General features: G+C 39.3%; 1 protein-coding gene across 6 annotated transcripts in view; it reads right to left on the reverse strand.

The window, feature by feature from the left end:
* Window positions 1-25902, reverse strand: part of Bdp1 (B double prime 1, subunit of RNA polymerase III transcription initiation factor IIIB) — a 93373-nt gene that overhangs the window by 38337 nt on the left and 29134 nt on the right. For 5 of the 6 annotated variants that reach the window (XM_029543939.1, XM_029543944.1, XM_029543943.1 and 2 more), the window contains exons 12-25: window positions 24848-25006; window positions 20711-20870; window positions 18340-18431; window positions 16714-16921; window positions 14985-15115; window positions 11084-12299; window positions 10273-10454; window positions 9503-9725; window positions 7255-7433; window positions 5795-6002; window positions 3787-3932; window positions 1819-2026; window positions 1442-1599; window positions 257-650 (exon numbers count right to left, since the gene is read on the reverse strand). In XM_029543939.1, the coding sequence (XP_029399799.1) occupies window positions 257-650; window positions 1442-1599; window positions 1819-2026; window positions 3787-3932; window positions 5795-6002; window positions 7255-7433; window positions 9503-9725; window positions 10273-10454; window positions 11084-12299; window positions 14985-15115; window positions 16714-16921; window positions 18340-18431; window positions 20711-20870; window positions 24848-25006 (3664 nt within the window). The remainder of the gene's footprint in view (window positions 1-256; window positions 651-1441; window positions 1600-1818; window positions 2027-3786; window positions 3933-5794; window positions 6003-7254; window positions 7434-9502; window positions 9726-10272; window positions 10455-11083; window positions 12300-14984; window positions 15116-16713; window positions 16922-18339; window positions 18432-20710; window positions 20871-24847; window positions 25007-25902) is intronic. The other variant, XM_029543942.1, reaches the window with a different exon arrangement.

Genomic DNA, 25902 nt, shown 5'->3' on the forward strand with positions numbered 1-25902 from the left:
GTCAAAAGCCAGATTAAGAAGCTTACAGATACAAGGATAAGCAATTTTCTATCATAGTCCCTTGTGGAGTAAGGACTATGACAACTTCTGCTGTGTTCCTTACGGTATTCACTAAGTCCCAAATAAATTACTTTTGACATTGGATGTTTAGAGAAAGAACTCTTCAGACTCTAATAAATCTAAGAGAAGAAATAATTATCCATTAAAGGGGTGAAAGTGCCAGAAATTGAAAAAAACAAAACAAAACACAAACTACCTCTTCCATTGTTTCCTCGATCTGAGCAGAAACTGGTTCAGGGGATCTGAGACCAACAGGTACAAATACTGGTGCTTTGTTTAATTCTTCTGGGGCAAGATGATAGGTTTCTTCCTCATAGTCAGAATCAAAATCCTCAGCATCATCTTCATCCTCTTTCTGAGATGCCCGAAGAGTCACCAACATGGACTTGGAAGCTCTAGGTTCCTTCTTAGCAGTCTTACCTCGAATTCGTTTTGATCCACGCCCTTTGGTCACATTTGGTTTCATCTTCCTATGTGTTCTTTTCCAACTGTGCTCTATCTCACACTCAGAGGCAGAAGAGAGAGTTGTTCTTCGATGCGAAACAGTCTTGGGATAGCTTGATTCTTTCAATAGTTGTGGACAGCTGGATCTGTAACCAAAATAACAGTTATCATCATGTAAGCACCAGGATAATCTCAATGAAAGGCTTAATGTTCACAGTAAAATCTCAGTTCCAGTCATAAATAAAGACCCCAAGCTAAGGCTCAGTGGTAGGGTGCTTACCCAGCATGGAGAGTCTTAAGTTCAACTTCCAACAATGACAATGATGATGATACTATACCTTCTCATTTTATGACATTAGAATTGAACCTAAGGCCTCAAAAGTCATACACAAATGTGTGCATGAACTGTATGCCCAGCCCCACCCATTCTTTTAAAAATATATGCCATGAAAATAAGAAAGGAACTCACTACAGCTTAGCATCTTATTCAGAGTGAATTCTTACTTATATATCTAGAAATATTCCAGAGTAAGGGTTTTAGCCTAATAACCATGATATGATGACTGAAATATTCACAAAATGAGAAATAACTAAAAGAAAAACAAATAAAATACATGGAACCAATCAATAATGACTATGAAATCAAACAATGGAACTGGTTCATCGTGTTGGGTATGTAGACTAGGAAAATAATGTTTTTCGAGAACTTAGATTTCTTCCCACTTTCTTAAAAACTGAAAGTACCCTTTGTTATTGTTTACAGCCAAACAAGCATTAACATTCTAATTACCAAGGTAAGGAACACTATCTTTTGGTCAGAAAAAAATGTACATTGTTATAAATACTTGTAAAAAACAAACAAAAAAAACAGTGTATTAAGGTAGAACTTCTTTAAGAAATAAGTGCTTATTCTGAGTCTCTAAAATAAACAAATTACCTAATTTGTTTACTGAGACTCTGCTCTTCCGAAGTCCCATCCCTGGAACCTTCTGATGGTCCAGCTTTCACCTGAGCATCGTTTCCATCAGAAGCCGACTCTTCAGAATGTACACACTCTTCTCTCACTGAAACCTCCAGAGGCATATCTGCCTCTTCCTTAAAGAAAAAAATAAAGATAATATTACCATGGATACAATCTATATCAATATGGTTTAGCAGTTTGGCCTAGTCTCCTAAAACATGAAAAGCCACAGGTGGTCAACTTTCAAATCTATATAAGCTGTGATGCCACTGGCTTTTCAGGGAAGTGTGTGCAGCACACAAGTGAGTCTCTCACCATGCTCTCTCCTTCGTGACCTGGCACAGCAGACTCACCCTTGCTTGCAGAGAAAGCTGGGTGTCCCAGTCCCCCTTCGGCAGCAGGGGATCTTCTGCTGTTAGCTCTGTGCTCTCTTCTGTCCGGCCTTTCTCTACCCCTGGTTGCTCCTCCTTACGGCGTGCTCCTCCTAAATTTGGTTTAGCCTTTTGGAACCGCCTTCTTATCAGCAGTGCTGGACTAGGAACATACGGTTTATTTTCATGCCTAGAATGAAGTACAAATTATGATGAAGACCAAAACGTTCCATCAATTTAACAACAATAAACAATTCTGGATTCAAACTGATGTTAAGTTCAAAGGATTACATATAAACTGGAAATAAAACAGAGCATGCAAAATGAAACACTGCATTTTATATCTGAAACAAAACATAAAAGATTTTATAACTTATATTTTCTCTATAGCCTGGGAAACAGTTTATAGTATTAATCATTCATTGTTTTTGTTCACTAGTTCTAGCCTGGTTTCATATAACTTTAATTTACAGAGAAAAAAAAAATCAGATACAACACACTTGCCACAGAGGCTGAACACAGGTTGCATAACAGAACTTTAAATAAAAACCTCAAATAGGCTCCAACACATGAACAAATAGATATACAATGGCCTTGTTTGACAGTCTTATCATACCACATTCCTGAAAGCTCATGGGAAGATCTTGCAGTTCTTAAGGTTAACATAAACCATTTCAAGAGGGGAAACAAACAAACAAACAAACAAACATGGCTTAAAGATTCAAAGAAAGCCAAAGCTACCAAGGTAGCTGACATACCTAAGGACTTCTAGAAATTTCTCAGTAACTGGCTAGGATGTGAATTAGGATGCTCAAAAATCAATACAGGGACAGGAATGTAGCACAGTGGCAGGTAACTCGCTAACTTGTACTGTAAGGCATTGGACTGGGTTCAATCCCCAACACACATACAAAACAAACAAATATAAATGTGTGTGTTAGACACAGAGAGAGATTGTGTATAAATATGTGTGTGTGTGTGTGTGTGTGTGTGTGTGTGTGTGTCTTCATCCATTAGAAACTAATCCCCAAAATACACAGAAAAGAGATATTAATCCTCCTAACCATTCTGTTTGGAAACATGAAGGAAATATGTAAGTTCAATGATTATGATGCTGGCTAATACATTTCAGCATCAGAAAAAGTATCTTCAAAAACAAGCAAATGAAAAGCTTTTCTGTTTTTTTGTTTTGTTTTGTTTTGAAACCATAGCGCTGAGGAAGTAGCCCAATAGCAGAGCCATTAGGGTCCACCTACCAGGAAAAATGTCATGTAACTCTAAAAACATATTTAAGTATAGGGGCTAGCCCAGTGGCCCAGTGGGTAAAGGCACTTGCCACTAAGGCTGGCTAAGTTCAATTCCCATAAGGTGAAGGGAGAGAACCAACTCCTGAAAGCTGTCATCTGACCACACACCCCTAACCATTATACTGAACTAAAGTATAAAACACAGGTAAGGGTAAATATTACTAAGTTCAAAGGAGGCGACAAACTTACGAGCCTAAAGATAAGGGACAAGTTGGGTTTGGGTAAGTCGGTTTTTTTGAGACAGAGTTTCTCTACATAGTCCCGGCTGCACTTGAACTCAAGAGAGCTCCTGCCTCTGCCTCCCAAGTGCTAAACTTAAAGGCACAAGCCACCACACCTTATACAGAATGAGATCATTTTAAACCAGGACTGCTGGCACAAGCTTCACCTTAGCTGCTAAATCTGAAACAGCAGCATCACAAATTATGGTTTGCCTGGCCTAGAAGCAAGTTTAAAGCCAGCCCGGACAACTTAGCAAAGTTCTGATTCAGAGAACATAAGAATAGTACAACACTTGCCTGGCATGAAAAGGCACCAGGAAACACAACGGCAAAGCAGAATGTCTTTGAATAAAACCAAGTATGTAACAATCAGAAACTGAGCTTGACATGGTTCATGCTTTTCTCATGAAAACTAGACTCACCGCATCTGTTCATGTACAACACTGGCCTTGTTAACACTTAAGTTTTCTACAGGATCTGCGTGGCCTTGACTTTCACTCACTTGGCACTCTGACATGCTGGAGGACATGTCAACTGCAACTCCACTTTCAATGTGAGAAGAGTTTGCCTGAAAAGATAAGGCTGAGTGAGTAAGATTGTTTTATTTTGTTTTGTTTTTTGAGTGAGGGTTTCTCTGTAGTCCATTGGAACTCACTCTGTAGACCAGGCTGGCCTCAAATTCAGAGAGCCACCTGCCTTTGCCCCTAGAGAGTTTGAAATTAAAGGTGTTAGCCACCACCCTGTGGCATGAGATTTAATATTTAACCATAAGATGTCTTAAAACATTTTAATCAAAGAACGAATATTCCCATTTTTATTTCTCCTCTTTGGGATGCTGGGACTGAATCTGAAAGATCTGCATGCACTGTCATTGTGCCATATGCCTAAGCCACTTAGGTTTTAAAAATTATTACCTGAACTGGGCATCCAGTATTCATGATTTACAACCAAAACAAGGTCGCCTCATTCTGAGCAAGAGGTGCAATGACTTACTACAGTCCCATGTAGACATAATATTATAAATACAGTCCCAAGAGGGGGCTGGAATGAGGATTCAGTGGGTAAGAGTACCTGCTCAACAAATATGAGGACCTGAGTTGGGATCCCCAGCACCTACATGAGGCAAATGTAGCAGAGCACATTTGTAACCCCAGCACTAGAGTTACAAATGTACAGTGGATCCCCGGAGCTCATGAGGAGCCCACTTAGCTAAAGCAATAGCATCCAGGGTCAGTTAAAGACCCTGCATCAAAAAATTAAGGAATATACCATATATACCCTTTGACCCATACTCACATGCACCTGTGCACATACCCAAATAAATATGTACATTCATCACAGCTGCACATCCCTGCTCTAAGGGTCATCTGTTATATGATAATATGTACTGAGTAGGACTGGAATTCAATTTCATACCACACGCCCAGTGTGCACAAAACTCTGGGTTTGATGCTCAGCACCAAAAGTTTAATAGCTTTTTTAGGAGTATATTTTGTTCAAATGGAGCTCACAATGACTTTTAATCTAGGTTTCATCTCTCTTTTAAATTTATTTATTCACTTTACAACCCAATATCAGCCCTTCCTCTCCTCCCAGTACCCCCTCACACAGTCTTCCTCCTATGCCCCCTCTTTTGAGAAGGTAAAGTTCCTCTCTGGGTATCAACCTGTCCCCAGGTTTTACCCAGAGAAAAGAACATAAACAATGACTAGTTAAAAAATAACATTTGGGGGACTTAAATTTTTTTTTTCTAACTTCAAAAGACTTACTAAGAAATTAAGGGCCAGCAAAACAACTCAGAAAAAAATAAAAAAATTTAAAAAAAAATAAATAAATTTAAAGCACCAGGTATGACAGCCTCCAATCCTCAGAATTCACAGGATAAAAGGAAAGAACAGACTCCCACCAGTTGTCCTCTGACCACACAAATGCATAGGTAAATGTTAAAAATAAACTGAAAGCCTAGGTAAAGCTGGACATAGTGGCATAGCCCTAGCATGTGGGAAGCAAAAGTGTGGATCAGAAATTCAAAGGCAGCCTCAGCCATACACTGAACTCAAAAGAAAAAGCAAGAAATTAAAGTTAAGCAGAATGAAATGATAGCGTATTTCTGTGCTTGAAGCACTCAGGAAGACAAAGAGGATAAAGGCTAGTCTCAGCTAAATAAGGAGGCACTGTCTAAAAGGGCAAAAGATGCCTAAAACGGTTAAACAATCCAAACAGTACGCTTAGTTAAGGGGCAAAAATGATATAACTGCTGTTTCCTGCTAGAGAAGTTAGCTACTACACTACTAAGACAAAGTGATAAAAGTTTCAGCGCATACTCAACAGGAAACTGAGTAGAATGTGACAGGACAAGCCCAGGCTGAGCTACCATTTGCTGTCCCAGCATGCATTAAGGATCAGTTAGTTACAGATCAATTCTCTCACCACAGTCAGGCATGTTCTAGTCTCATCTTTTTGCAGTTCTGGTCCTTCATTCTTAGCTATGTCTCGGGCTTCGCCTTTTTGTACTATTTGCCTCTGTCTGGCCTTTTGCACATTTGGTCTTGGTCTCTGAAGTCGACCCCTCACTGGGAGAGTAGTTTGGACAACATTTTGCTTTGTTTCTTGTATGACCGTACTCATCATCTGAGTCCTAGAAGAAAGAACAAGGGGGAACCAGAGGGAGTTTGACTACAAAATATTGACAACTCTAAGAACATGCACCTTGAATTTCCTCTAATAAGCTCCTATAAATTATTCAAATTATTCAAGGACAATATCTTCTCACTACAATAATATGGTATCAAAGTTAGGAAAGTCATAGGAAAAAGAAAAAAGTTTTTGGGTTTTTTTTTTGTTGTTGTTGTTTGTTTTTTGTTTTTTTGAGACAGGGTTTCTCTGTGTAGCCCTGGCTGTCCTGGAACTCACTCTGTAGACCAGGCTGGCCTCGAACTCAGAAATCCGCCTGCCTCTGCCTCCCAGGTGCTGGGATTAAAGGTGTGTACCACCACCACCTGGCGAAAAGTTATTTCAGGTTTGAGATGTAGCCAAATGGAAGGTGAGGCCATGGATAGTATACAGTCCTATATTTAAACCTAGCACAGTAAAGAGTGATAAGTAAGGGGTGAGACAGTCGGGCAGAGGAAGCTCATTCAAGCCTCAAATGTTAATAAACTTATATGGTGTGCCTAACATAATCAAATGTGTAAAAGTCAGATGACAGAGTGGCAGAGGCCAAGACAGAAGAAAGAGGATGGAGGGGAGAGTGGAAGGTGATGTTTAGTGAACACAAAGTCTCATTAAAAGGCTCATGAAAAAGAAAACAGTGTTCTGGGGTGGGTGGATGGATGGATGGATGGAGGCGTTGCCCATAAAACAATGATTTATGATTTATGCCACTGTGTTTGCACAACTAAAAATGGTAAAAAAAATGGTAAATTTTATTTTATGTATATATTTTGCCAACTTTTTGTTTATTTGTTTGTTTTGTTTTTACAGACAGGGTTTCTCTATATAGCCCTGGCTGTCCTGGAACTCACTTTGTAGACCAGGCTAGCCTCGAACTCAGAAATCCGCCTGCCTCTGCCTCCCAGGTGCTGGGATTAAAGGCGTGTGCCACCACGCCCATTTTGCCAACTTTTTAAAAGTCAAAGAATTTATAATACAAATGTATTTTTAGTGTGCTACTTTTCATAAATTTTAAACAGTTAACAATAAATAAATATATCATTAAAAGATGTTCAATTCCATCTAATTTTCCATTTTAAGTGGCCTGCCCTATCAATTAGACCAATTATTCTCTATCCACTTTTTTTAAATAAAGAGATATTTCCAAAAAAAAGCGAGTGAGATTTCAAAGAAAAGCCTCTCTTAGTTTAGATTTTTAAGGAAGAATCACTATTTACCCAATAGGAACAACTAAGCCATTTTCCTGGTTTTTGGTTAACTGAGAATCCTCTTTAGGTTCACTTGAATTTGGCGGTGAAGGATCCTTTTCAGTCTGTGTACATGGTAGTGTCGCAGCCTCCTCCTCCTCATGACCAGATTTATCATTTTCTCTTGATGTCATTAGGGAAGGTACATTCTAGACGTTTAAAAAGAAAAGCCAATGGCAGAGCGTTAATATAAGACTAAAGCAACCACTCTGTGTGTGTAACAAGGGAGGGGGGTCCGCTGCGCAGCACTTCTACTTCTAGAGCCCACCTTATAGAACATTTACACAAGTACAGAAACGTGCATGAACAAAGCTATGACTTATTCAGGATCATCCAATAGAAAAGATGAACAAAACACTGAAATAACAGTATATCAATAGAAAATTAAATTTTGCTTTTATTTTTTTAGGGGAGGACATTGTTGAGTACTGAAATCAGGTCCTCATGCATGCAAGAGAAACATTCTACCCACTGAACTAAATCTGAATTTCTTTTTCTTTCTTCCTTCCTTTTATTTGAGATAGACTGTATAGGTCTGGCTGGCTTGGAGCTCAAGAGACTCACGTCCCCTACCTCCCTAAGTGCCACCACAATGACGATACAGGGTCTCACTCTGCTGCCTATCTCCTAAACTGGCCTTCACCTGCAGTTTTCGTGCTTTATCCTCTTGAATAACTAGAACTGCAAAACACACATTCACCACACCCAAGTTTAACCTTATATATTCCAGCATATAACCGCTTTAAGAAGTTTCTTCTTTGTCCTAAGACCTAAAGAAGTTTAAAATATTATATGAAAGGGAAATATCAGCTGCTAAAGGATGATGGCATTGTGGCGTGTAACGCTTATATACATCTACATGTATATAGTCACAATTGCCAAATTAGGGAGGAGAAAGAAACAGGATATAGGGTTCTCATGTTTTGAACTACATACAGACATAATTCTTAAAATTAAAGATTTTGTAACAAAAAGTATTTCATAAAAGCAGTTTTTCTATCAGAGGAGAGATGGCTCAGCCATTAGGTACACTGGCTGCTCTTGCAGACACACAGTATCTATCCCAGCAAGCACGTGGTGGCTCACAACCTCCTGTAAAAATCCAGCCCCAGAGGATCTGAGGACCCTTTCTAGATTCTGTGGGACTGCACATATGGCTAAACACCCATACATGAAAAAGAAAATAGAAAAAGTAGCTTAACTTTATAAAGTTAGAGGAAGTAAAAAAAAAAAAAAAAAAAAAAAAAAGAAAGAAAGAAAGAAAGAAAAAAATTATCCTAAAATGCAAAATATGAATTTTAATTGTAAAAGGTTCTTTAAAATAAATTCAATTTGGGGCTGGAGAGATGGGCTCGGCAGTTAAGAGCACTGGATACTCTTCTAGAAGTCATGAGTTCAATTCCCAACAACTGCATGGTGGCTCACAACAATCTATAGTAGTGAAATCTAATGCCCTCTTCTGGTGTTCAGACAAACATGCAGGCAGAGCATACATAAACAACTAAATCTTAAAAAACAAAATACATTCAATTTAGCCAGGCTGGTATTCCAGTTATTTGGGAGACAGGAAGATGACAAGTTCAAGATTTCCCTAGATTATAGTACGAGCTGAAGGCAAGCCTGGGCAAACTTCGTGAGAACTAATCTTAAAATAAAAGTTAAGAAGGCTGAGGATCTAGCTCAATGACAGAAAGCTGTCCTAACATCTGTAAGGTTCCTAGGACAAGGACAAAAAGAAAACTAAGAACCACTGATTTAAATATTAACATTTCATTTTTAATTCTGTTTAAATTCTAATATACAATCTTAACTTGTTATAAACAAAGTTAAAGAAACAAAGTATTTCCTTTAACTCATACCTGGCATTTCGTTTTCATGTTACCTTAATAAGAGAATGAAATAAAGCAATATTATTCCCATTTTTCCTTAAGAAGAACTTGTAACATCTATGTAAGAACTTGTTATGTAGAACTTGTTACAACTATGGTGAAACAACCAAAACGTCAAGTAGAGTCTAAAATATCTTAGATGCTATCCTAAACACATGTACCCACACCTGCCTACCAGACACCAGATATTTTACATAAACTATATGGAATGATAACAGTAAGCATAGAACACCATCCACAGTAAAAATTATATGAACTTGCAATGGTTTAATAACCATAATAACAAGAAAAACTCCCCAAACCTAACCTCCACCTTAATCCTCACTCACATGTTGAGGAGAGGGAGAAGCAGCTTGGTCACTGCCCTGCTGCAGCATGGCGGCCTCCACTTTGCAGGCTTCGGATTTCTTCCCAGGCACACAGTGTTCTGCTTCTATGGTTGCTCTCTTTAAAGCTGCTCTTGACAGGTTCGGTTTTGGTTTTTTGAATCGACTTCTCAGAAAAGGAGCTGGTTTAACTTGAAGTGGCTGCTGTTCTTGAGGAAGAGGTTTGCTTTTGGAAAAAGCATTCATAACCATGATTAGAAAGTGCTGAAGTATGAAAGTGAGTGGAACTTAGAGACTGGCAGTAACTTTCTAATTGCTTTTGTTCTGTTCTTACACAGGATCTTCCTTCCTATATAACCTAGGCTGGGTTGGAATATGCTCTCTTAAGCCAGGCTGGCCTTCAGTTCTTCTTCACTCCTTTGCCTCCACCTAACAATTATGGGGACTGTGGGTATGCACCATCATATCTGCTCAATTCTAATTTTTAAGAAGACAAAAATGGAACTATTCATTAAATTCTGAAAAACACTGAGTTGTACAATCCTGGCCATGTTCATTTCTAAATACTTGTTGCATGTAATTTGTTAATAAATATCACCTCTGGCTATCAAGATAGACTTAATCCTCTCTCCCCGTCTCCCATAAATGATCTTAAAACTTGTAACACTACCCTATACACACTATGGCTTGAAAGCTCACTTACTTCAACATAATCTGCAAACAGAACTTGACATTCTTTTTCTTTAAAGACACACAGGCCTATCCACTTGTACCTTAAGTCAGTATCTGAAAACCGCTCTAGAGCATCTGGAAGTGGTATCCCTTGGTCTGTTTCATGGTGTCCGGAATTCTGTGAACAAGACTCCACATGACCTAAGTGGCTGGATACGTCCTTGTCAGTAGTTTCTTTTTCTTCTACAAGTGTAGGCATCACTGATATTTGACTGCTAATATTCTGGAGAAAAGAATCATAATATATCATCTTAAACAGAAATTCTATAAACATTTCACACATTTTAAACAAAGATTTAGTTCTAAAACAGTGATTTAGAAATGTTTTAAATATAAAACCCACAAATATTAAAAGCTAGACTTTAGGAATGCCTTCCCTTCACACTGTACATTTTGACTATTCTAAACCACAGATATAATCATCTATATACACATGTTAAAAAGAAATCCTCAAAAATGCTGTTGAGTATGAACTACAAACAACAGGAATTTTTTACTAAAAGGTTTAAAAGTAGAGTCATTAATGTGGCGGGGAGAATAAAAATATATAGTTTATATGACCATAGGAAATAATTTTAGTCTATATTTAAACTAAGGTTGGTACATATTTAGGCTAATTTCATAAACATAGTTTATCTAAATAAGTAACTTCAAACTGCCATTAGGATTAGTTATTTTCTCATAATTAGAAAAACAATCTTTTGAAATTTTTAAGTGAATAAACAGGTACTTCAAGAACTTAAAACAAAAAAAAAAATTAGGACTGGAATGGACTTTAGATTATTATTAGAGATTTTAAGAATTTTTGCACGTACGGGTAATAATAATAAAATTACTCAGAGAAATACATACTTTTCTATCCTGTGGCGAGCCAGTGCTGCTGTCACTACTGCTCAGAATTACATCTGTCTCAGGCTGCCCTGAGGAATGTTCCTCTGGTTCACGTTCTCTTGGAGCAACGTCTATTTTTTCTGGTTTTCCTAAGTCTGCCACCATTTCTTCCCCCACCTGGATCTCTCCAGACCCTCTCTTCCAAGAGACAGAACTCTCTCTTTCTGTTTCTTTCGAATCTCCGTTCGTTTCCTCAATGGCAGTCTTCTCTCCTGAGACCACGACCATCGAGATGTCTCCTTCTCCAGTTTCCTTCAGGTTCAGCTCCTTTCCTTCTGCAGTGCTCGACCCCACTTCTACCTCCTCTCTGCATGCGCTGCCACGTGGATCCTCCTTGCTGGCTGACTGCTCCACAGGAGCACCTGCTGCCTCTTCTCTCTGGGAAGTTGTTCCTCCAATCTCTTCCAGGGGTGTTTCCATTTCACCCCTGGCTTTGGCCTCTTCTGCATCCTTTATCAGTGCAGATATTTTTTCTTGTTTTTCAGTTTCCTCTGAGTATGCCTCCCTTTCTTCAGTGCTATCTGTCATGTCTGGTGTGCTCTCTTTCATGACCAAATCTTTTCCAGTTTCTTGCAAACCTGTCTCTAGTTCACTGTTTGGACTGACCTCCTTAGGGCCATTTTCCTGTAAAAAGACTTCTTTTCTTCCAGTTTCTCCCAAATTTGTGCAAATTTCCCCAGTGGTATCAATAAGCTCTGGCACCCTCTCCATAGGAGAAGTCTCATTTAAAGATGTTTTCAAACCTGCCTCTGTTTCCATAGGGATGTCAATCATTTCTCCTCCCATCTCCCCTGGGCAAGTATCTCTTCCAATTGTTTCCAAACCTGTCTCCATTTCCATAGTGACATCTGTCATTTCTGACATCTCCACATTAGAAGCTGTGTCATTTCTGCCACTGTCTTTCACATCTGACGCTGAGTCCTTGGTAGAAGCAGTAGCAGTAAGAGGGGCAAGAGGTACACTTGGTACCTCCTCCCTCGGAGAAGTGTCTGGTCTCGGAATTTCTTCCCAAGTTGCTGGTATTGATATTTCTCCAGAAATAGCTATCTCCTCTGGTAACCCTTCCTTGGAAGATATTCTTCTTCTTCTTCTTCCTGTATTTGGTTTTGGTTTCTGAAATCTAGTCCTTAGAACTGGGACTTGTTTCCGTTTATTTTCTTTATTACCTTCATGAATACTAAAAAAAGAAAAGAGAAAACAAGAAAGATGAAAAGACACAAATTTTAATCCAGATTACCAGTTGAACAAATGACAGGTATGAAATCTCTATAGAAACACTAAAAACTCTCAAAACTTAAAAGATAGATTTGCAAGGCAAAGTGACTCATGCCTTTAATTCTAGAACTTGGGACATAGGAGCAGGAGGATTTCTGTGAGTTTGAGCCAACTGGTCTACAAAGTGATTTCCAGGACAGCCAGGCTTATATAAAGAAACCCTGTGGGGAGAAAGAGTTTATTTGGCTTACACTTCTAGATCATAGTCTATCACTGGAGGAAGTTGGGACAGGAACTCAAACAAGGCTGGAACCTAAAGGCAGGAGCTGATGTAGTAGCCATAGCGGGGTGCTACTTACTGGCTTGCTTCCTTTGGCTTGCTCAGCTTGCTTATAGACCCCAGCGCTATAGCCAAGGGATAGATAGCACCATCCACAATTGGCTGGGCCCTCCCCCACTGATCAATAATTGAGAAAATATCTTATAGCTTGATCTCATGAAAGATACTTGTCACAAATGAAGAACCTTTCTCTCTGATGACTCTCACTTGTTGACACATAAAACCAACCAGTATCGTCACACATGGCAGCTCCTTCAGAATAAGACAGGCTTTCAAACTATTATTTAATTGAGGTATTTATAGCTATCGTGAACTTTAATAGCTGATAATATTAAGTAAAAATTTAATAGAAATCACAAAAGGAAATTTAATATTAGTGATGGGCGATTTTCTTTTATGACTCTTTTCACTTCTACAAAGTAGCAGGTAATAGGGCTGGAGAGATGGCTCAGCAGTTAGGAGCACTGACTGCTCTTCGGAAGGCCCCGAGTTCAAATCCCAGCAACCACACGGTGGCTCACAACCATCCTTAATGAGATCTGACACCCTCTTCTAGGGTATGTGAAGACAGCGGAGGAGGAGGAGGAGGAGGAGGAGCAGCAGCAGCAGCAGCAGCAGCAGGAGGTAATATAGAACATGTGAGCTATAATGGTGGGGAGCCCAGTACTGGGAGTTAAAGGGTTAAGTGTGGGTTGGGTTGGAGGAAAATGGAATGAGTAGATTAACCAAAACTAAGAAAGTATTAAAACAAACAAACAAACAAACATAAAAAAAAACACTACAGAAACCCACTACTTTGTAATTACAAACACACTTGTAAGGAGTTCTAACCTGGGCACCTTCTACGGGCAGACAATGCTTCCCTAAGGACACGGCTTATCAAATGGAAAGTCTGAGAGAGATAGGGGATACTTTATGAGTTACTTGGCAGGAAGACTTCTTAGCCACTCAACAACTGCTCTTGCTTGTTCACCATAACTAGATGGTCAGACCCTATTGCTGAAGACACAACACCCTCTGGCTGCAGGACACAGAAAAATCAAACTGGAACTGAGCAGAAAACCTCCTCCCTGCTGCCTATTTTTCATAGTATGGGATGATGCTATGCGCACACTGGAGAAGAAAGTCATCGATGGTCCTACCCAGTGAACCCTGAAGCTACAATACTGACCTACCAGCCTACCATGGCTCACCGGTTAAGAGCACTGACTGCTCTTCCATGGGTCCTGAGTTCAAATCCCAGCAACCACATGATGACTCACAACCACCCATAATGAGATCTGACTCCCTCTTCTGGTGTGTCTGAAGACAGCTACAGTGAGTGTACTTATGTATAATAATAAGTCTTTGGGCTGGAACAAGCAGGGACTGAGCGACTGGGGTTGACCAGAGTGAGCAGTGGTCCGAAAAACTCAATTCCCAACAACCACATGAAGGCTTACAACCATCTATACAGCTACAGTGTACTCACATACATAAAATGAACATTTTTTTTTTTTTTAAAGATAGATGTGTGTGCCTTCGCATGCATGTGGGCATGTTGACACACCAAGCCATGTGTGGGAACTAATCACTTTCTAACTGGATCCAAGGCCAGTAGGAACCTTCTACTCTTGTCTCCCTTAACAGATCCGGTACTCAACTATCTTCTGAGCATTTGTGCTTAGACATAGCTATCTGTCCACTCTGGGCAGAGAAGTTTCTTTCGGCATTGGTTAACAGGTACTTCAGAGACTCATACCTGGTCAAAGTGTTCTAAATAAGTGACTGCTGAGTGCTACGCCCAAAAGGAGGGTGGGGCACATGCACCCCCAAATGCACGTGGAGGTTGGGGACAATTTATAGGCAGCAGTTCTTCTGTTTTTCTCCATGAGACCCAGAGATCAAAATCAGATCATCAGACTTGACAACAAGTACATCTTTATCCAGTGATCAATCTTGCCAACCCCCCACCCTTTTATTTTAAAGATTTATTTTCAATGTATATGCCTGTGTGTTTATATACACCACATGCAATCTAGGACCCACAGAGGCCAGAGGGCATCGAGTGCCTTAGAACTGGAAATGTAATCAGTTATGCTGGGTGGTCTGGGGCGTGGAATGGAAGCTGGCTCCTCTGCAAGAGCAGTAAGCAATCTTAACAGCTGAGCCCTCTCTCCAGCACCTTAGTTACTTACAGACACAGCATAAACTGACCGCACAGAGGTGAGGAGGGTCAGTGAGGTGGCTCAGGTCTGCCCTCCACATGCACTGAGCGCTAAAGCCGTCCTGAAAGCCTCCGAATGATGTCCTGAGAGTGGTGCTTACCCTGGGCATTCATTAAGAACTTCCGGCTGATCAGGCTGAGTCTTTTCAAAAGGGTCCTTTTTTTCAGGCTGCGACATAGTATCTTCACATTGCAAGTTTTTATGTGACTCATTTTCCATCTGTGGAGGAATCTTAATAACAAAGTTCATATTTTACATTTCACAATAAAACACAAACCTTTTAAAAACTTCACTGAAAAGTACATGTTAGCCAGGGTTAGCTGCACATTGTATTACAACACTTGGGAGGTAAATGCAGGAAGATCACATTCCCAAACAAGTCAAGGCTATAAAGGGAATGTGAGAACAACCCAACTACAAAAGATACCATCTCTTTTGAGTAAAAGTAAAATGGTTTTTAAAAAGTGACGAAATTGGGCTGGTGAGATGGCTCAGTGGTTAAGAGCACCAACTTCTCTTTTGAAGGTCCTGAGTTCAAATCCCAGCAACCACAAGGTGGCTCACAAAAATCCATAACAAAAATCTGATGCCCTCTTCTGGAGTGTCTGAAGACAGCTACAGTGTAAACACATATAATAAATAAATAAATAAATCTTTAAAAAAAAAAAAAGGGACAAAATTTTAATAAGTTAAAAATACCATTTAATGTTTTTCTTTTAGCTACCTAAGAAAATTCCATAAGCTACCCCTCTACCATGTCTCAAAGTTCCATTCTTGTCTGTCCACACATAAAGCAATGTTTCAGACTCGTCTAGTTCAGTCTGTCTCAATTGCATCATCAGACTCCTCCAGTGTTTATAATTCTAAATACTTATTGTTATAAGTACATTAGCGACTATAAGAAATATAACTGAACACAGGAATAGTGATGTAGCTTAGCTGGTAAGAGTGTTTGCCTAACATGCACAAAGCCCTTGGTTCAATCCACAGTACCACATAAAAAAAAAATGGGCATGGTGGCATGTCAACATTCTTAGCACTTGGGTGGAGGCAGGAGGATCAGAGTTCAAGGTTATCCTCACTTATACAGTGAGTTGGAAGTCAGCCACGAATTTGTCTAAATACATAATTTGTTATTTAATTATATATTACATTTATTATATATATATACATATACATATATGTATAAATATATTTAGACTCTGACCAAAATATAAAAGAGAATTATAGCAAAAAGAAACCAAATCTTTAGTCATGATAACTTTCTGCTTTCTTCAAAGGAGTATATAAAATAATCCACAACTCCATGAGCCAGAGATAGCTCAATAGTGAGAGTACCTTCTTAGCAGGAAAGGGGTCTTAGGTTGGGTGTTTTACATACCACAGCACACACGCAAGTGCATGCACACACACAAATCATTATCTCTGTTTTGAAATTATTCTTTAAACACTTCCAGTATTTAAGCCAATGGTAAAGTTCATATATATGACTATCTTTTTAAAAGTAGGCTGAGAATGTGGCTCAAGGGCACAGTGCTTGCTTGAGAATCTGGGTGCAATCTCAGGCACAGGGAAAAGCAAGTCCCAATATGGAGTGTGATGTGAGCAAGCCAATATTAGACTCTGACTGAAATATAAAAAGGTAATATAAAAGAGTCATGTACAATGCTCAAATATCTCAAACAATGTAACATAAACAAAACTCTTCAATGTGACATTTTAGCCACAAATATAATGAAACATATACAAGCTTACTTTAAAAGAACAAAAGGCTTACAGTAAGTCTTACATACTTGCTCAATAAATGTTATCAGAATCAATCTACTTACCACAACACCGGATTCATCTTCACTTTTCTCTACATGGGCCCCAACTTTTTCCTGTGAGGTGAGAATTTCTTTTCTTTCTGCAGCTTTCACTACATTTGGCTTTGGTCTTAGCATTCGACTCCTCGTTAGTCGCGTAGGTCTTAAGACCTTTGCCCGACTATCTTCCTGTACACAGGATTTCTCACTCACACAGGATTTCTCACTCAAACTATAATCACAAAGAAGTGAAAGTAACAATCACAGCAAAGTCACAGCATTGCTTGGTTATATAAATCAATCAATCAATCATGTTAAATACAAAGATCCTCAAGAATATCTTGACAGATATTCACCACACATCTACACTCTACTCTTGAAAACAGACAGTTCTGGAAGCCTAGCAGTAGAGACCATGAACAGATACCACCTCATCTCCTCCCAACAGACCAATCTGCCTATGCCAATGCGCCTTCTCTATCATCAACGATGAGCTGAAATCCCTCTGAAAATGTAAGTGCCAAGTAGAACTTAGTGTGACAGCAGCTGGTAAGAAAATCAAACGCTATGACCACCTCTGGACATTCCATATAAATATATAAACCATACCGCCAAGCCAGACCCTGGGTGTGAAAATGAAGACACACTTGTTCAACTGCAAGCTTAAGAAGAAATAGATGAAAACCTTGAGGAAAGACCCTGAAAAACACCTTAGCAAACTGTTCTTCAGTAAGCAGTGTTGTTGATTCTTACAGTCACTGTAAGAAAGCGAATTCTCCAACTGATAGGTGATATTAAGGTTCTCAGGAGAATCAAAGAAAATGTTATCCTGTGCCTCAATTCCCATCTGAGAAAATGTCATTTGCTGTATTCATTAATGTTGCACAATAAAACCATCTTTAAAAAGCATCAAAACTTCACTTCAAAATTGGAAAAAACCTGTATCTGCCAAACATGTGATACTATTACTTTTTTCAGGACATCACTGTTTAATGCCAGAGAATTAGTGCTAACGAAGAACTGCATCCTACTGAATAGTCCAGAATCTATTGATCACAACCATATTTGAAGATCAGCTAACCTATCAAGTTAAATATTCCTTTAGAAATCAAATCACTTCAAATACAATCATCCACAAACATCTTACTCGTTTATTTGACAAGACTTATTAGTAAACTGAAGGAAGCACGAGACCACTAACTCGATGGTACAATGGTTTAAAAACTTTACTTATTTTTGAGACTAGTCTCCTGTATGACCTCAAAACCATCCTGTGTATGAGGATAACCTTGAATGTCTGATTCTCTCACCTCTCTCTCTCTCTCTCTCTTTCTCTCTCTCTCTCTCTCTCTCTCTCTCTCTCTCTCTCTCTCTCTCTCTAGCGCTGACATCAAAAGCATACACCACCATGCCTGGTTTGTATGTGGTTCCTGACAGATCATAACGGGCAATCAGATACAGCCCTAGGTCTGCCCACACCATCATTTCTATCTATAATACCAAGCACATAGAACATTAGTAAAAATTCCTACTACTATCTATAATGAAAGTAGACTTGATGTACCATAGTTGAAAATTCTGACTTTATTAAAAACGGAACACCTGATAATTACAACCATTCCTGAAGGTCATTTCTTCCCAAGTACTTACTCAGACACAGTTTCGGCACCTGGGCTCTCTCTGTCCGTATTCTTTGCTACAAAAGTTTCAGATTCATTCACTGCCTCCTTTTCCATGTGATTCTGTAAATGCAATTTTTTACATTTAAACTACTTATAGTAAAATATTCCACTGAATGGGAATTAAAACCAAACTAATCTAGAGTGTTTTAATAACAAGGCAATTTTCTAAAAACCCTAAATACTGATGAAAATATTATATAACACATAATCTTACAAATTGCTGGAAGGCCCTTCCCAACATCAAGAGTAATTAAAATACTGATATTCTTTGACCATGAATATCATCTTAGACTGTATTTTAAGAAAGCAACTGACGAGATCAGGTATGGTAGCATATATATCTTTAATCCCAACAGATGGGAGGCAGAGACAAACAGATCTCTCTGGGTTTACAGGCCAGAGCTATATACTAAGAACTTGTCTTTAAAAAACCAAAAAAAAAAAAAAAAAAAAAAAAAAAAGGAAAATAATTGAGCAGTCGGTCCAAAGGGAAAGGTCCTTAACAGAAGTCTCATAGCCCGACTTGATCTCGAGGAAACATGTAATGGAAAGAGAAGGCCAGCTGCCTAGCAAGCTGTCCTGGGTTTCCACTCACATATAAGCTATATAATTTAAAAACAAATATCTAAAGGAACTTAAAAATATGTAAGTATTAGAATATTTACCCCAATATTAAATAAAATAGCCTACATTGTTAGCATAAGTTTTCCAATAATGTTGGAGTAGTTAAATAAAAATGCAGTGACACTACACTGCTAAAGTATTATTAAATACTTTCGAAGGATACTTATTAAAAAGTATTATTAAATGTTTTCTAAAGATATTTAAACAGCACTAGAAAGAAATTTATGAAATTTTAAATGCCAAAAGAACGAAATGAATAAAACCAGAGAGGTGCCAAATATATATATGGTTCAGTGTGGAAGTCCTTGTGATTCACAGTCTATAGCTATAACCCTGGCTTTTATCCTTTTATCCTTGACATCAGAAACATAAAAAGATGAATGTGAAGAGTGGTTGCAGCTAGATAATAAAATTCTACATAAAATCTGGGCCAGCGGGGCTGTTGAGTTGGCTCAGTGGGTAAGAGCACCCGACTGCTCTTCCAAAGGTCTGGAGTTCAAATCCCAGCAACCACATGGTGGCTCATAACCATCCGTAACAAGATCTGATTCCCTCTTCTGGAGTGTGTGAAGACAGCTACAGTTTACTTACATATAATAAATAAATCTAAAAAAAGAAAAAAAGAAAAAAGCTCTGTACTTAGATAATGATTAAAAAAAAAAATCTGGGCCAGCATAATGGCTCAGTGGGTCAAAGAACTTAACACCAAACCTGAAGGGGAGAAGCAATGCTGCAAGCTGTCCTTTGACCTCCCGTGCATGCTGTCGCCGGTGCACACCACCATCCTCCTCCACAGGTAACTAAGTGGTTACCAAAGTTTCAATTGTAGCAGATTGTGATAATTTAACAATAAAAGGATTATAGGAAACAAAGACATAGCTCAGTGTAAAGGCACTTGCAAGGTCCTGGGTTTGAGTCCCCGAACTGCCAAGAAAGCATATTAATAAAAAAAGGTAGCCGGGCGGTGGTGGCGCATGCCTTTAATCCCAGCGCTTGGGAGGCAGAGGCAGGCGGATTTCTGAGTTCGAGGCCAGCCTGGTCTACAAAGTGAGTTCCAGCACAGCCAGGGCTGTACAGAGAAACCCTGTCTCGAAGAAAAAAAAAAAAAAGTATTTCACCAGGATCAAGATGAAGGTCAATGGTTTAGCACTTACCTGTACCTGTGAGTCCCACATATGACAGTTCAAATAAAGGTAAAAGAAAAAACCTAAATAGCATTTTAAGTGCTTTAGAAAATATGCTAGCTTAACTGATAAGCTTCAGACAGAAGAGAAACCCTATCTGAAGGAGCAAGGTAGATGACTCCTGAGAACCAATACCAAAGCTGACCTCTGACTTCTACATACATGTTCATATATATAATAAGTGCAGGCAACACAAACATGAAATCACACCTACGAGAAATATTTTGAACCAACGTTTTATACAATTAAAAAGAGAGCCGGGAGATGAAGGTCAGTGGTAAATGTTTACCCAGCATGAGCTAGATTTAATCTCTAGCACCACAAACAAAAAAGAAAAAAGAAAACATTTAATTTATCATAACAGATTTCTTTTCAAATGTTATAGTCTACAGTCTAAAGAAAACACATGAAACAAAGACTAATAAAACAAAAATCTAATTTTAGGTTCTAATGTTTTCCTCTCAGTAACAGAAACCTGAATTACGAAGTATTTGTATACTCTGAATTTCCACACACTGTCTTAAGCCATACCTTCTCAGCTGCAGTTTCTGAAGGTGAGTTCTTGCTCCTTTCATCTTGTCTGTCTTGTGAAACAGCTGGTTTCTTCCCAACTGCCCTGGCCAGATTAGGTTTAGGTCTCTGTAGTCGACTTCTTGATTTTGGTTTGACATTTTCTGTCTGTTCAGTCTCTCTTTAAAAAAAAAAAAAGAAATTATTTGAATTACAACATATAGTCATGATCAAATAAAACTTTTCTTAAAAGCTAGAACAAAAGACAGCTGGAACTTTAAAAAATTCCTTAAAGCGTACTGAGGATTAGAGTAACAAAGAAAACTGAAAAAAAAAAAAAAGATTTATTCTATCAGAAGTTAAAAATATACCATCAGTAATTAAATACCAATAGACTTATAAACACGTAAATAAACTTAAAAGAAAATTACTCCAGAACAGTTATGATTTTAGAACACAATAAAGATCGTCTCTCAAACAGAAAAGTTGAAATGCATAACAGAATTTAAAAATGCATGTTTGATGGTACTTTAAATCCAGCTCTCAGGAGGAAGAAGTAAGACCTCTCTAGCTTTGAGAGCGGCCAAAAACATGCTGCAAGTTCCAGGACAGCCAGCACCACACAGCAAGACCATTTCTCAAAACACAAAAACAAAATAATAAAAAATTAAAATAAAATAAATATTACAAAAGACTAAATTGATCAGCAAATAAAAGAGGCCACTCCATCCCTTGTACTATACTAACAATACATTCCTAGTAGATCAAACACTTAACCGAAGACAGAGAAAACAAGAAAAATTACTTAATAAACTTGAGCTGAAATAAATCTAAGATTTCATAGAAAGTGAAAAATATTTAGAAATCTGATCATGTAAAAATGAAAACCTGGGGGCTAGAGAGATGCGTCGCAGATGAAGGCATCTGCCACCAAGACACTAGTTCCTGGGACCACATGGCAGGAGAGCACCAACACCCACAAGATGCGCTCTCATCTTTTCATGTGCAGGAACACACACAGACACAGAGACAGAAACATGGACCGTCATCCTCTTCAGAAATAGTTCCAATTTTAAAATCTTCACTTAAAGACATACTTGCAAGATCCCTACCCCCACCAATCACCCACCAGAGGGGTCTACCTGGGGCACAGCCAGCAAAGACAGGAGCCTAGCATAACTCTCCTGAGAGGCTTCCTCCAGCAGCTGATGGAAACAGAAACAAAGATGCACAGCCAAACACCAGCTCAAGGAGTCTTGAAGAGTCAGGGTCAGGAATGAGCAGGCTGAGGGATGGGGGAGGCGTTGGTTAAGGATACCACAAGACCTACAGAGTCAACTAACCTGGGACCGTGGGCATTCACAGAGACTGAATGAACCACCAGCCAAAGAGCATTCAGAGGCTGGACCTAGGCCCCCTACACATTTGTAGCAGAAGTGCACTTTGTTCTTTGCGTGGGTCTCCTAACAATTGGATCAGGCCATCTCAGACTCTGTTGCCTGCCACTGGATCCCTTCCCCTAGCTGGACTGTATGGTCAGGCCACACTAGAACAGGATGCACTAAGTCCTGCTGCAAACTGATATCCCCAGGTGAGCAGGGTTGAACCCAAGTGGGGGGGAAGGGGTTTCTCTGAGAAGGGAGGAGTTAATAGGGAAGGAACCTGTGAGGGTGGGACTAGGAAGAGGGGGTGTGGCTGGAACTGGTATGTAAAGTGAATAAATAAATTGATTAAATGATGAAAGAAAAAAACCCCTTGCAATCTAGCACAGAAGCAAAAGCATAAGGTCACAGTGTTTGTAGAAACGACCTCGGTGGCCATGAGCAGAGAACAAACAATACAGACAAGGGTACAGCCATACAATCAAACACTATTAAGTTAGAAAAATATACTTTTTAAAGTCGGGCAGTTGTGGCATGGCTTTATTTCCAGCACTCAAAGGCAGAGACAAGTGGCTCTCTGAGTTTGAGGCCAGCCTGGTCTAGAGTGAGTTACAGGACAGCCAGAACTACACAGAGAAACCCTGTCTCAAAGACAGGGGGAAAAAAAAAAAAGATAATTTTTACATAAAGGTATGGGGGGCACTCCATCCTAAAGCCATTTGTATTTGTTCAACACACACATAAAGCCTCTAAAAGAAGTGGCACAGATCACTTGTTAGTGAAGATGACATGCAGACAACTTTGCTGTGTTTTTATACTTTTTCATGTTTAACCAAACAAATACAGTTTATCCCAAAAATTAAGTTAAAAAATCTGATTCCCAGTGTGGCATCCTTCACTAAAAATAAGCATTCCTGAGCTCAACAGCTTCCCTTCCTCTTCTCATGTGCATGTGGTGTGCCTGTGTGTTCATGCTCATGTGTGGGTGTGGGTGGGTGTGCAGGCCCGTGGTGACGAGTCCTTGTTGTCAATTTGTCTATATCTAGAATTAACTAAAAGTCAAATGGCTACATACACCTATCAGGGATTTTTTTTTTTTTCTTAAACAATTTGAAGTAGGGAGACCCACATCTAATCTTTGATGTATGAAGCTACATTTTTGTTTGTTTGTTTGTTTTTTGTTTTATTTATTTATTATATGTAAGTACACTGTAGCTGTCTTCAGACATTCCAGAAGATGGCGTCAGATCTTGTTACGGATGGTTGTGAGCCACCAAGTGGTTGCTGGGATTTGAACTCCGGACCTTCAGTCGGGTGCTCTTACCCACTGAGCCATCTCACCAGCCCATGAAGCTACATTTTAAATCCAGATCTTTAGAGATTAGGAGGTGTCAATTAATTGGGCCACTTCTTTTTTGTGGCGGCCTATATAAAGAACATGGAAGAAGGGTGCACTTGCCCTTTGACTGCTTGCTTGCACTGGCAAGTCTATTCCTTCAATACCATTAGAGCCTACTTCTTTGGGATCCTGGTGTATACCAAAATCCAGCTAAGACATCCAGTCTCATAGACTGAACAACCACTGAATTCTTGAAACTTCCATTGACAGACAGCCATCATTGGACTAGATGGACCACAGCCTGTGAGTCATCTTAATAAATTTCCTTTTTTGTGCATATCTTTATCTATGTATGTATCTATGTCACCTCGGGCTTTTCCACCCACATCCCAGTTCCCCAAATAACAACTCCGAGACTATTTATGAATAGATGCCTAGGTTGTAAGCTCGGATTGTTTCCCGACTAGCTCATAACTTAACTCATTCATTCTATCCTATGAGTGCCACATTTCTGGTTACCTCTTCTCAGTTTCATGTGTCTGTCTCCTCCAAGTTCCCAACTCTATCCCAGAGTTCCTCTCTCCCTACCAATACTCCCACCTCCTCCTATTTTTCTATTTCTTGTCTAAGCTAATCTTTCTTTTCTTCTTCCTTCCTTCCTTCCTACCTACCTACCTACACACCTACCTACACACGTACATACACACATACACATGAACATTCATATGTGCGCGCGTGTGTGACATCACCTCATAAGTTCTGCTCCTCTAGAGAACCCTGATGAATACAAGTTCCTAGACTGATGTCAGGAATCTTTCTCAATCACTCTTTCCCCTTATTCTTTGGGTCTCTCAATCAAACACAGTGTTTGTATTATGCTAATACAAGCAGGCCACAGGTCCACCCAGCACTTCTTTTCTTTTCTGCTTGGGAGGCAGAGGCAGGCATACCTCTATGGTTTGACCATATAGTTTGGTCAGCTTGGTCTTACATAGTGACTTTCATGACAGCCAAGAATACATAGAGAAACCCTGTTTCAAAAAACTAAAAAATACAAAAATTTTAAAAAAATTATTTAAGAACTTTAATAAGGGGATGAAGAATATCTCAGCAGTTAAGAGCTCCTGGTTTTGGCTCTCAGCACCGCACAAGTTACCTCACAACTGCCTCCAACTCTAAAACGATCTGGCTGTGCGCGCGTGCGCGCATGCACACACACACACACATACATACACACAAACAGATAATTTAAAATAATAAATATGTATCTTTAAAAAAGAAGTTATCAAAGGCTAGAGATACAGCTCAGCCTTTATTCTTAGATTTTCCCAGTATGTGTGATGTATTGAGTTTAATCCCAAAAATCAAAAAACAAAAGTGTTGAATAACCTTATCAAATTATTAAACATAAGTAAGTACCTCTGCATAGACACTTACGGTGATGCAGTCTTCAGGTCAGCACCCCTTTCTTCTGAGCAAGAGATCTCAGCATTAGCCATGTCAGCAGAGGCAGTACTGCCGGGTTCCCACACAGGTAAAGCTGCAGCACACGACTCTAAGGACTCCCTTGCTAGAGGCATGATGTCTTGTTGATTACTAAGGAAAGGAAAAATGTATCAGGAGGAAAAGAATTCCTAGAAATAAATTGTCATACCAGATCTCATACCAAAAGATACAGTGTGTGTACTGGTATGGTGTAAAACCTCTTTTCATTGCTCAGGAACCATCCACTTTGCTTTTAAGACAGTCTTTCATTGACCCGAGGCTCACCAATTAGCCTAGCATACCTGGTGAGCAAGCCCAAGGGAATTCTCTCATCTCTGCCTTGTACACACTGGGATTATCAGTATGTGTCTCTACACTAGTTTATTATATGGGTAGTAGGAACTAAATTTGATTGTGGTGATCCATGTCTGTAAACCCAGCACCTAGGAGACTACAACAGAAGAATTTGTTTGTTTGTGTGTTTATTTGTCTTGGTGGCAGGAACTACTGAATAGTCCAAGGAAACCTGAATCTGCCAGGTAGCCCAAGCTAACCTTGAACTTATAATTTCCATGCCTTAGCATCCTCAGTGCTGGGTTTTTAGGTGTGCACTAACACACCAAGCTTGAACATAATACACAATGATTGAAGAAAGAAAATTAACCAAGAGGCTAGACAAACAGGTAGTCAGTTAGAAATGCATACTGCTCTTACAGAGGTCTCATGTTCAGTTCACAGTACCCATATCAGGTAGTCACAATCACCTGTAATTTCAGTCCAGAGGAATTCAGTGCCTCTGTGGGCCCCTGCACTGATGTGCACATATCCAAAGACATACACAGACGCACAAGTAATTAAAAAATAAAAATAAATCTTTTTAAAAAATAACCAAAGCCGGGCGTGGAGGCTCACGCCTTTAATCCCAGCACTCGGGAGGCAGAGGCAGGCGGATTTCTGAGTTCGAGGCCAGCCTGGTCTACAAAGTGAGTTCCAGGACAGCCAGGGCT

This window comes from Mus pahari, chromosome 11, assembly GCF_900095145.1.
Source record: "Mus pahari chromosome 11, PAHARI_EIJ_v1.1, whole genome shotgun sequence".
Classification (NCBI taxonomy): domain Eukaryota; kingdom Metazoa; phylum Chordata; class Mammalia; order Rodentia; family Muridae; genus Mus; species Mus pahari.